A 12,314-nucleotide genomic window follows, 5' to 3' on the forward strand; every position below is an offset into this window, starting at 1 on the left:
CGGATTACTAAAATTACATAAAGTCATCTACTTTTCTTACTCTCCCAAGACTGTCTGCAGGAGGGTCAAAAGTCAGTCTATTTAGAAAAACTGGGAAAAAAGTTTCCTGAGGAACCGTCCAATATTTCCTAAAACAGCTGTTTATAAAATATCTGAAGACATATGGAATTTCATGGAAATGCCACTACACTTTGGAAATGAATAAGAGTGCATTAAAAAGAATAAATCTGAGTATCAGCAATCAGCAGAAACATACAAGTAGAAAAGTTCCTAAATATTAAGCCACCCACTCAGATCTCACTCACTAATTAAATTTATTTTCTTCTCTAGTTAATGTTTTTCTAAGGAATCAGTGATTTAAACACAGCATGTCCAGAAACTCACAGCTGTCAGCTGATACCTGCTAATACAGGAAGTACTGAAGAATTCAACAATGTATTTTGCAAATTGGATTTTAAACTATATCTCCCTAAGCCTATTTCTAGGGTCTATGTTCAGCTTGGAACTTGCAGACCTGGTGTAATTAAGAAGGCTGTTACTAATATTTTTAATGCAAAACTTTTTAATAGTATTTGCCTGGACTCTTGGAAGCAGTGTAAGCTTATTTTCAGGTTGGATATTTATTTTTTTCAGAGGGTGAGGCATCAACACAGTGCACTATGTTGCTCAGTACCTCTAGAGTACTGCACATACTATTTGTGGCTGGGCAAACTCACCATTGAGACCCAGAGGGTAGCATTTTTCAGCGGCCTGGAGCTCTTTTGGCCCACAAATTTTCCTGACTTCTTGTGAGACGATGTGTCTCATTGAAATTATAGCTATAAGTGTTAACAGCACATTTATAAAGCAAGATGAGCTGTCTCATTGCTTTTGTTGGGTTAAATAATTTCAAATTGTGTATCCTTAAAAAATAAAACAATATGGGTCACTTGCTAGGTCTGCAAACTAATTGGAAATTAACAATCACAGATAATCTAAAAATAAAGGAACATATGCCCAGATTTTCACATCAAGGAAGATATTTTACCTCAGTCTTGTCATCTAATACCATTACAAAGTCATAACACTATGCCATTTCCTACGCAGTGGTTGTATGCTGGTCTCTGGGTAAATGGACTATTTGTCATGTATGACAAGATACAAATGATATGGAAACTTTATAAATATTATATACCTACTCCAACTATTAGCACAGCAATCAACTAAATACTCAAAGTGAGGCTTTGGTCTCCTCAAGGTGGTCATTCCAGGTAGGTATGGATGCTCACAGGCAGGCTAAGCTTTTCAAAGGCTAGCAGGACAGTCTGCAAAGGACTTAAGTGGTTTTAAGAAAAGAAATAGCAACCCTGAGGGAAGAGAGCGGAATTTTGTCCTGTCTCTTCTGTGGTGATGAATCCCTGTCTTGTACATAGGTCCATTGGGTACATCTCAGTCTGTGCTACACTGTGCTCTTTGTCTCATGCAAAGTCTGGCAGAGGCCCAGCCACTCGACCCTTTCTATTCCCAAAAGGCCCTTCTCACTAACAGCCAGAAATGTAAAGTGGATGAGACAAGCACAAAGGTGTGCAATGGGAGCAGAAGCTAAAGAATTATCTTCACTGTTCAGTGCACTTCCTACTCTGTTCCTCTCTCAGGCTCCAAAAACACAGAGAAACAAGCCATGCCTCAGAAAGAAGAATGTACAGAAGCTCACTAGTCACTAGGGAAAGATCTTTCAGTGGTTACTAAAATAGCTGCACAAAGGAAATAAATGAATTTCCAGTCACAACATTTACATTTCAATCAAAAGAACAGGAAATTTTAATTAGGCAAATACACTTGCTCATTTAACACCACAAATGTAATAGAACATTGGTTTATATCGTCATCATCATCGTCATCATCCACTTTTAAGTCAATAGGCAGGTCTGCAACAGGAGATTTTTCAGGAATTCTAGAGCAACACATACACACAAACACACAAATCACATGTAAAAAGTAGCTTGCATAAGCTAAGTAAGGTTAATGGCAAAAGCTTCTTTCTATGCAGAGAAAATTGAGCATTAAAGCTGCAGCATTAGGAAAAAAAAAGTTTAAAAACAAGGAATGAAGTTGTAAAACAGATGAGAACTTAACAAAATTGGTGACCTTTCCACACAGATGAAGTCAGGTTAAAAAAAAAACCAGGCCAAACCAAAACCAAAGGAGACCAAAACCAAATGAGACCAAAAGAGAACCTCCCCCCCACATACATACAGACAAAAGTGAGAGCACAACAAAGGAAGTGGAAGAAAAGTGTTACCCATAAGTAGCCGCCGTTTCACCCGCTTGTCCACATCAGCTACTGACGTGGCATTGTACTCAGAACTCTCAATTGCAGCCTCATCCTTCTCTAAAACACAAGTAAGGGACAAACATGGAGCAGTTGGTTAATCACAAGCCCAATTTTCCGCTGCCTAAGACAGTTTCTTGGCATGGCACAGCCAAGGCCAAGAAGCAAGGCATGAAAGCACTAAATCCCCGTTAGAGAGTTAATTCCCTTTGAGAACCCAGGAAAAAATTAAAAGGGTGTTTAGGGAAAGGAGGAAGAAAGAGGGTGGGAAGGAAGAATGATCAGCTCAGAAGTAATTAATCACACAGAGGAAGCTGGATTTCTACTGGAGAACAAGACAGCTAACATGGGTGCCCCAGAGAGGTGTTAATGATGAAAATTAAAATTCAGGAAGGCTAGTCAAACAAACTACCAAAGACAACCTAGGCTAATGGGGGCACCAGTATGTGAAGGTGGCAGGCAGAAGACTAGGACAGACAGAGAGAGCGAGAAGAGTCCGGTGATGGATGGGCACAGATGCACCACAGCCTTGTACACATCGACACACTGAGAAACGAAACAACAGCATGCAAATTAAACAACAACAACAATAAACAAACAACAAACCAAACAAACACAAAAAAAGATCAATTTGGGCAGTGCTGGTTGCCTGCTTGTCTATGAAACACTACTAGCTAAACATTCAACGCTAGGAAAGATGTTGCAAGAAAAGGGTTTAGTAATTTTATTAGCATGCAGTGAGCAGGATGATGTCATCAGAGGTCACTTTACAAGGTAGTCTCTGACATCCTACATGTAAGAGTTTCATACAGCATAATGAGGACTTTGGTTATGCTTCATTAGAAATACACAGAAACAGTCACAAGTATGGGAAGAGATGATCAGTTTGTGAAATAAAATTAAAGATTTCTGATACAGGAGAGCAATGGAGGAGCAGCAGCTGGGTAAATAAAATGATTTGTAGGAAAAGGGAAATGCTCATTAGGAAAACAAAAAATGAAAATGCAAGTTGGGACTTTCACATGCAGCAAACATAAAAAAAAAGTTAAGCAAACAAAGACAAAATATGTTAGACAAAGGGTCAACAAGTATTTATCTGGCATTGCAGAAGTTTGCATTCTTGCAGTGATGGCTGGAATATATACACCACTGAAGACAGCAAACACTGGAATCACTGAAGTGAGGAGGAGGAGGAGGCTGGCAGGTTTTGTTTGTGGCAACTCTACATGGTTGAGTGGTAACAAGAAGTTGTTTTGTTTTGTTTTTAACAAGTTCTAGATGGGATCAGGCTGCAATAGAGGCTTTTGTTTGAGTTTGTTTGTTTTTTTTTTTCTCTGTAAATAATTAATAAACGTCAGTTATCAGACAAGACAGGCAATCAGGAACCATCACCAGAAAGGAGGAATAAATAAATGTAAAAAAAAAAATTAGAAGTATTCTAAGAGAAAGAACTATTTTAGAGGGAAGAAAATCAGCACAGGCAGTAATATGTGACTTACATCACAAGACCAAGGAATGTAACATGGAGTTGTACGTATTACATTACAAAAATGGGAAAAAAAGTAAAAAAAAATAGATGCAATGTAAACATCTTTTAAAATATTTTTTTACATGCTGGACAAAATAAAATATCCAAGTATATTAGTGAACAATAATAAATAGAAGATCAATTATACATTCAATAAAACCTGCTCTCAAGGCTCTCACTCTTGCAAGTTCTCCCCATCTGGAACTGCCACAGGACAGGGATTGCAGGATGGAGCTCTCTGTTATCAGAGGCACTCACTGAGAGATCCCCTGCACTCAGACACACCTTGTGCAGACAAAAAGGCAGAGCCCAGCTCTGAGCCTTGCTCAGCTTCACCTCTGCCAGCAGAAATCTCACACTGCCCCACAATTTGTGCAGTTAAACCCCTCAGAAGTGAGCAAGGCTCTGGGCAGCTACAGAGCTTTATGCCATGGATCTGACCAAGACACTGGCTAAAGGTAACCGACAGATTTCCATGGGTTTCAAATGCTCTGTCTTGCAGTACTGGAGAGAAAATACGATAAATATGTGTCTGTGTTCTTTTAACCTCAAGAAATGACTAAGAATTTGTAAGAACTTGAAATTAAACAAACAAAAAAAAGTCATCATGTCCGCAATGCCAATGAAAGCCATTATGGATTTCAGCTTCTGATCTGTGAGTAAGAATTTTCAAATGTTAACTTGCATCATGCAAAAATGCACTTTTTAATTTATTTTAAAGTGGAGTAGAAAGAAATGGAGTTAAGCAAATCATACATTTTATAATCATAAATGTTTGCAAAGCATCTGCCAAGATGCTCCATATCTTGACCGGCTCTTTCCTGCTGATATTCTGAATGAAAGCTTAGTCACTACAAGTGTTGCCGTTTTTAGAATCGTGAAACATACACCAGGGAAGACAGCACATAATGACTCCTTTTCCCTGGTAACAGCTCAGAAAGGAAGGTAATTTTTCTAACCTTGCTCAAGCAAGGAAATCTTGACTGATGAAAGTGAACTGAAGAGCTGAACTTTCATTTAAAATGATGAATGTTCTACACCTTTTTACTTCAAAAATAGTTATGAACAGAAACAAAAGTCACAAGCAGGTAACAAAGGGATAGATACTTCATTAACAAACATTTTGACAGAACACACACAAATGCCTCTCTGTGTGCCTGGCTGAGCCAGGAGCTGCTGGAACACCCTTCTGTCAGCTGCTGGAGCACCCCTCTGTCACACAGGCATCACACACACACACACACAAACACACACACACACACACACACACGGCACAGAGATTCTGAGCAACCCCAAATCAAACAAGCTGCAGAGAGGTACTCACCAATGCACGTTCGGCCATCTGAGTGCAGGGCATACTTCTGATGACAGCCACACACAGGGCCAGTATCTGTGTCATCACAGGTGTGCTGGCAGCCTCCATTCCCATAGTTACAGGTTACTAGTTAAGCCCCAAATGAATGTGTATATATGTATATATAAATAAAATGACAATGAAACCAATTAGTCTTGAGAGCCTTTCAGAACATAGAAGAACAGTAACATTCCAAGACATAAGGCAACATAACATTTGTGCTTGCAATTATTTATATTTTTTCCTTCTGCCCCCTCCCTTCTACCTGTCTCACGCCCTAGCCTCAATCCATACAGTGAAGAAGTGAAAGAAAAATAAAAGCATTTTCCCCACTCTATTTGTATTAATAATTTTAGTGTGACTCTCAGCCAATTCTATGTCTTCCTAAAAGCTACATGCTTCATGTCCATGATGAAATTAAGTCTGCCAATACAAATGTATACTTTCAGGTCTATAGCCAGAATCTCTCTTTTGTCGCCCCATCATTCTCCCAGTAGAGGAAGCAGAGACCAAGCAGCAAGAACAGAACCACAAAAGTCTTGGAATCTACTATATGAAGTGCTGCCCCCCCTAAAGCAACAAGTTTAAAAATAAACCAGGAAATGTTTGGGTTTATTTTTACTTCTCTGCAATAAAAAATACACAGTTGTTATGGCTCTGACATGTGCTGGCCTCAGCCAGGAAGGAAGCACTGGAGATGCCACTTTCACTTCCAGGAAAGAAGAACAGCTTTTACCAATTCAAATGTCCTCTGGTGAAAAAGTACTAAAGATATATTAAAAGTAAATATTTTTCATGAGAATAGGTAGAGTTTTGAAGGTTACATGAATTAATAGATCAGATTCAATTGATTTCCTTTGTCACATGATGGATTTAATTTCTGCCAGCTAAGACAAACTATATTTAAAATATTAAGCTGGCTAGCACCATTTAATAAAGCCTCTCACTTGCCCCTGTGTCATTTCATCCTTTGCAGCTGCACACCTTGATGCTGAATAACAGTTCTGATCTGACAGATTCCTGAATTCAATTTACTGTCTTTATTTGGACTAGATTCTTTACTGGTAAATATATACTGGCAAATATGGGGTAAATCCAATATGCCATTATTTAGTTATATACTCATCATTTCAGAGGACTTAAATGTTTTGAAATGTTATGGTAATTTAAGTGAAGATTACATTTATTTAAATACTGACTCCCAGTAATCAGAAGGAACTTCCTCACATTGGTCTTAGCAGAATTTTCCTTCTAGATAAAAATTTATAAAAGAGGCAGGGTAGCAAATTGCAATATACAACAAAACCAAGATAATGTATTAACAGTACAGTATTTGAAAATCATATATCTAACTAAAATCTGAGGTTGTATCTAATGCAAGAGGGCTACATTCATATATTTTCCCACTGAACTCAGAGACCCTGCTTTAATTCTAACTCCTGAAAATGGAGTAGACCGGAATTTTCCATCACAGTTACTAGAAATGAAATATCCCACCTCTGGTGTGAGTGCCTCAGTGCTGAGCAGCCATGTCATTCTCAGTAATCACTGAAGTATTTATCTTAAAATGGAACAGTTCTAAAAAAAGCAAATGAGGTAGACCCACCACAGCATATCCAACAGAATTCCCATTAAAACCTCCTGCCAGAATGGGAACCACAAGTTTACAATTTCAGCTCCTGAATTCTGGCAAAGATCTCAGCAGGAATTGCCCACCTCTCAAGTGAGTACAGACCTGAGGCCACTACAGGTGCAAGCATCCTTGGTCCTTCCAACTCTATACTTGGAATAAAAACCCTTGTGCTGTTCAGAGATAGAGATGGAATAGCCTTGGTGCCTGGTGGCAAGAACAATCTCTGAAAAGAGAGACTGCCTGGATTCCCACCTCACTTTCCAGGAATATCACTGTTCTATCCAACTGGAAAGAATGGCAGTGAGAAACATGGGGAAACCTGCCTGATCCATGTTCCCTTTTTGCAGCTTGACCGTTTGTGCACTAAACTGGTAAATGGAAATGGTGGGTTCAGTCCAACCAGACAGGGGAGGGAATATACCCCAAATCATGAGAATCCTAAACTTGCAAGGAATTACATTACAAAACCCCCTAAGCAACAGCCACCCTCGGGCATTCTTTCTCCTTCTCCACTTTTATACCTTACCTAATAATTTATTTTTGTGAAAAAATAGCAGAAGCAAATCAGTCTGCTTTGCATCCAAAGGAAGCAACATTTATTTCCCTTCAATACACTGTAACATTTTTATTTTTTATGCAAAACAAACAAAACTCAATGTCAATTCTCTATTCTTAAAGTTCCCACCTTTCCAATGAAGACATGCTTATTACTTGACCTCATATGCCTCTTGGACTATGTGGAGTTTCTGTCCTTGTTGGACTGCAGTGCCATCACAAATTAACTTAAAGGTGTTGTTTATGCCAGATGTTTAAATACATTTCTAGCCAACAGTATTTTTATTGAGGATTTTAAAGTGCAATCAGCAACAAAGTGTGTATTTAAAAAATGCGACTGCAGTGGTTATTTTTGGCATTCCTTGCTGAAAGCCTCTGCTGGCAGAGATGAAAATATCTGAACAGGCTTGCTCTGACCCACGTAATATGAGGAACTTTTCCTTACTATATTTGTCTATGAAAAAATTGCACCAGACTGATGGTATTTATAGCAAATCCTGCAGAATCACACACTTTTACAGCTTCCCTGCCTATAAAAGTTGCTGGTTCCCATTCTACCCAGTCCATGAATGCACATGTAGGTCAGTTCCTTTTCCTGTCTCCTAGAAACATTAGTAAATCATGTTTTTGAGGGATTTGAATTTCTGTCTAGACTACAATTTATTTATTTATTTTAAGTAACTTGAGTCAAGATTTTGAAGTTTGACAAGCTCTACAGGTGAAATTGCTACAAAATCTAGTTTAAAAATATGTCACTTCAATTTTCTTCCAGTCCTCATTCTGTAGCAGTGACACAGTGGGAAGTTTCTCTTGCTTACAGAAAGAAAATCATAATTATTTAAAAGCAAATGGACATCCAGATCTACTCCATTTTTGTGAGAAAGAATTAAAGCAATATTAATGAGAATTCACAAAGTGTTATTTTAAAAACTATTTCTGATAAATTTGGACTCTGCAGCTATGCAAACAGCTGTGTGCTCATTCAGAGTCTGTGATATTGAAGAGGAAAACAGAGGCAAAATGGTAAATTCCAACAGACAAAGATCACCTTAAAATATCATAAATCATGTTAAAATGAAAGGGATGGAAAATAGTGAGGGTTTTTTTGGCTTTTTTTTTTTGTTGTTGTTTCTTTTGTTGTTTTTGGTTTTTTTTTTTTAACCAAAGGAGAATATTCACGTATCTTTTAGAACTCAGACATACTTATCCCCATATGGCAGATTTAAAACCAGAGTAACACCATCTTTTGACAGTGCTTCAGCATTTGTATGTGTCCTAAGTGCAGTCAGAATTCTGGGCTCTTTCCCTTAGTGGGAGGAATGCCCTGTACAACAGCAGAGAAGCCCTACAAATGACACAAATGACACACACCCTCTGTGGGACAGGTCCAGTGCTGGCAGCCAAACCACCAGTCTGTTCTCCCAACACTCTTCCACATGGATAAAGAGCTTTGGGGCTGACACTGGGGCTTCAAAGTGCCTGCAAACCAGATTACTTATTTTCACTGACTACAATGCTCAGGGTCCTGGGCTGGCCAGACACCCTTCAGGCCCTGGCAGGCAGCAGAATGGCTCTACCTGTCCACCTGCCCACACTGGAACCAGCAGCATTATTCAGTTTGACTGGGCTAAGCCAAACAGTCCTGAGACACAGCTTGGCATGTGGGCCAGTGCTTACAGACAGAGAAATATATGGACTAGTGTAGAAATTACATTTTGATAATGAAAAATGAGAAATAACTGTCTGAAAGAGAAATGGCATCTCAAAGAACAAGAAGGATTTTAATGTACATATGCTACTAAGTATTGACAGTGATATTCCATGCTAAACTCCCCAGAAGACAGAAGGTACCAGAATTCAGCTTCACTCTACAGCCTAAATCCTGCTTTCGGTGCTTCTCTGAAATTTCACAGAATCCATCTTACATGACCATGACAAGAAGTACTTGAAAACATACGGCAAATTATTTAATCTAGCATTTATTACTTGGTAACTTAACAAATAGCCCAAGACAACAGTGCTCTGATCCTGTCCAAATATGGACTGAAATATATACCATGGCTCAGATGCCACAGACAGATGTTTTTGTAGGATGGACTTCTCAAATGAGCATATTGTCATCCCCAATAACTTGAAAACTGCACTGTTTCTTAACTAAACTGGCCATTAAATACATAATTCGCATAAATATATGGGCACCTCTATGTGATAAAGCTGTGCATGCAAAATTGCTTACATGATTTATTCTAGTATGGCTTTACATTTTTGACATTCTGGGGATCTTTGTACTGATAGCAAACAGTTGCATGAGGACAGCATCTGCAGGAGCTGAAAAGCTGCCACTTGGCATAGGGAGGTTGGCATTTTATTGTAAAAGTACTAGGCAGGATTATTAGAATCACTTTGCACTAGCTTTCCTGCTCACTTAAATCATTATTATCCAAGGAGGCAGACAGAAGCAGCTGTAGGTAGGGTTACCCAGCATTTTTCACCAAAAGATTCGGCTTTTACTTGTTTATAACTCTTTCAGGTTGCAACTTGCAGGTATGTGAATCTGCTTTAGATTTCCTCTTATTTTTAAGCTTCCAGCTAAGAAAGAGAGGAACATAAAATGTCTTGGTTTTTTCATATTTGGGGAAAAAATCTTCAGTTTATCAAAACCATCTAATGCAATTGTGCTCAGGAGCAGGATCTTATTATCTGTCATGGATACAGACACAGAAAGAAGAGGTAAATTCCTATGTTTTTTCAACATAATCTGGAGCCAAATCGACTGTTCTGAAGTATCTTCTTTCTGCTGACAGCAAGTATCTATGAAAATTACTGACAAAGCAAAATCTTCTGGGGTTGTGTACACCAGAGGCCATTAAAGTACAGAAGTAGCAGTAAACTCCACAAAGCTGAAATTTATTGATGCTTTGGAGCTAAAGGATGAAGTTCATCTGAGGGATCATGTATGGATCTGTATGATTCTGCTTTGTGTATTTCTAGATGGCTTCTTGAGGTCCCTTTCAGCCTCAACACTTCAGTGTTTTCTTAATATGTTGGGCAACTAGAAATTGCATACTTAAAATTTACACTAAGAAACCATTAAGGCTGCAATCTTGAGCACTCAAAAGCTGCAAAATACCAGACTTCTAAATAAATCTATTGTGTCATAACTCTCCTCAATGACAAATGCAGAAAATGCTCCTGTCTCATTTAGTGCCTAGTGAAGCTGGGGAAAGTCAGGGCTGTGGAAACAGCTGGGAATCTTCGCTCATCTGCTGCAGAGTGAGTAGCAAACCAGAAATGGACTGTCAAGAAAGAATGGTCTTGATCAGACAGTGAAAAGAGCCCTAAAAACTCTAACCTATTTCTGCCTTCACTGAGGAATCCCTACTTAGAGCTTGGCAAGTCACTTGAATCTCTTCTATTACAGGTTACTGATTTTATAGTCCTTTCTCTATGACATTTGCAACTACAGCCATCAGGAACCATCAGGAGTTTGGCTTGGATCATATTAATGTGCTGTAAATGGTTAGCCAGCTTCTGTGTGGCTCTTGGTAATCACCTATCACTACCAAATGAGTTTGATATTAATATCTTTATAATAATTTCTCTTTTGTAAGATGGGCAAAGTAGTACTTTTTAACTTGAGAAGAGTATTTTGAAAATACATTACAAATGTCTACAAAGCACTTTGATATTACAGTAATGAGTATCATGGGAAAATCCATGAGGGAATGAAAAATTTTGTATTCACAATAGGGTTTAAGTACTGTGCAGTAGGAAAGGCATGACACTAAATTACGGAGAGGAAGCTACTGAACACAAGCCTGTTTAATGAACACTGACCATAATGGACACTGCATGAAGCAAGAGTGACTGCCATGTGAAGGTAAATGATAAGATGGGATGCGCTTATGTAACTAGCATGTAATGACAATTGTGATACATAAAAAGCATAGAGCCTTCCTCCAAGTGTTTCTGCTTTCTAACTTATTTTAACATCTTCCTTGAGGAAGACTTGAATTGTTACTAAAGGCCTTGGGCCAATATATTTGAAAACCTCTCCCAGTGGTCTGATTGAATTGCAAACTGGCTGATAAAAAGTTCTCCGAGAGAGGTACTAGGTGTACTGAGAAGTACACTCTCTGTCACTTGTTCACATAAAAGAACCAGAGCAGCAGGCTCTGACAAACCCTGAAAGGCCTGGACTCCTGGAGGACCATGATAAAACAGCATAACTGACAAGGATATGGGCTTTTACAAGGATGTCTTAGACCCTACCTGTCCCTGTTATACAGGGCTACAGACCCAGCTCAGGCTGGCAAGTGGGAATTGTCTAGCTCTTCAACATAGCTGCTCTGAAATGGTTAGCTGTGAAAAAGTTTTTTTTAAAAGTTGAGATTTAGTTTCAGAATTAGGCTTCTATAAATAGCCCACTGTAATCTCACAATTACTGTCCCAGGCTATCTGGCTATACCTTTGTACTTCTGTGCATTTGGAAGGACTAGAAGTAATTATTTCAAGTAAGAACTCTGGATCACATACTTGCAGAATGTGCTGTGGGTTTAGAGGTTGATGTGCTTCAAAGTAAGCTCTGCAGCCTTGGAAAACTCAGTGTCCCTACTTAGAAATCTGTCACCAAAAGTTCATTATACTTACAACTACAATTTGAACACCAGAGGACATTGAATAAATTAAAGTTTTTATTCTAAACTCTGAGGCATTTAGAAATAATGTTCCAGAAAAGGCTCTAATCCTCCTGCCACCATCTATTACTGAAAATCCCAAAGAATATGAGAATTTGAGGAAACAAATAATAACAACATTAGTAAACATCCTCCCACACTTCACCAATGTAGCTGACATTGCACTCCAATTAACAGCACGCAATATTCACTTCTAATAAACACTGAGAATGAAAACTACCATAAAGGCATTTTTC

General features: G+C 38.6%; 1 protein-coding gene across 2 annotated transcripts in view; it reads right to left on the bottom strand.

The window, feature by feature from the left end:
• Positions 1–12,314, bottom strand: part of SCUBE1 (signal peptide, CUB domain and EGF like domain containing 1) — a 194,158-nt gene that overhangs the window by 81,556 nt on the left and 100,288 nt on the right. The window contains exons 6-7 of one of the 2 annotated variants that reach the window (XM_054631631.2): positions 5,164–5,280; positions 2,282–2,371 (exon numbers count right to left, since the gene is read on the bottom strand). In XM_054631631.2, the coding sequence (XP_054487606.2) occupies positions 2,282–2,371; positions 5,164–5,280 (207 nt within the window). The remainder of the gene's footprint in view (positions 1–2,281; positions 2,372–5,163; positions 5,281–12,314) is intronic. The other variant, XM_077178403.1, reaches the window with a different exon arrangement.

Source organism: Agelaius phoeniceus, chromosome 5 (genome assembly GCF_051311805.1).
Source record: "Agelaius phoeniceus isolate bAgePho1 chromosome 5, bAgePho1.hap1, whole genome shotgun sequence".
NCBI classification, from domain to species: domain Eukaryota; kingdom Metazoa; phylum Chordata; class Aves; order Passeriformes; family Icteridae; genus Agelaius; species Agelaius phoeniceus.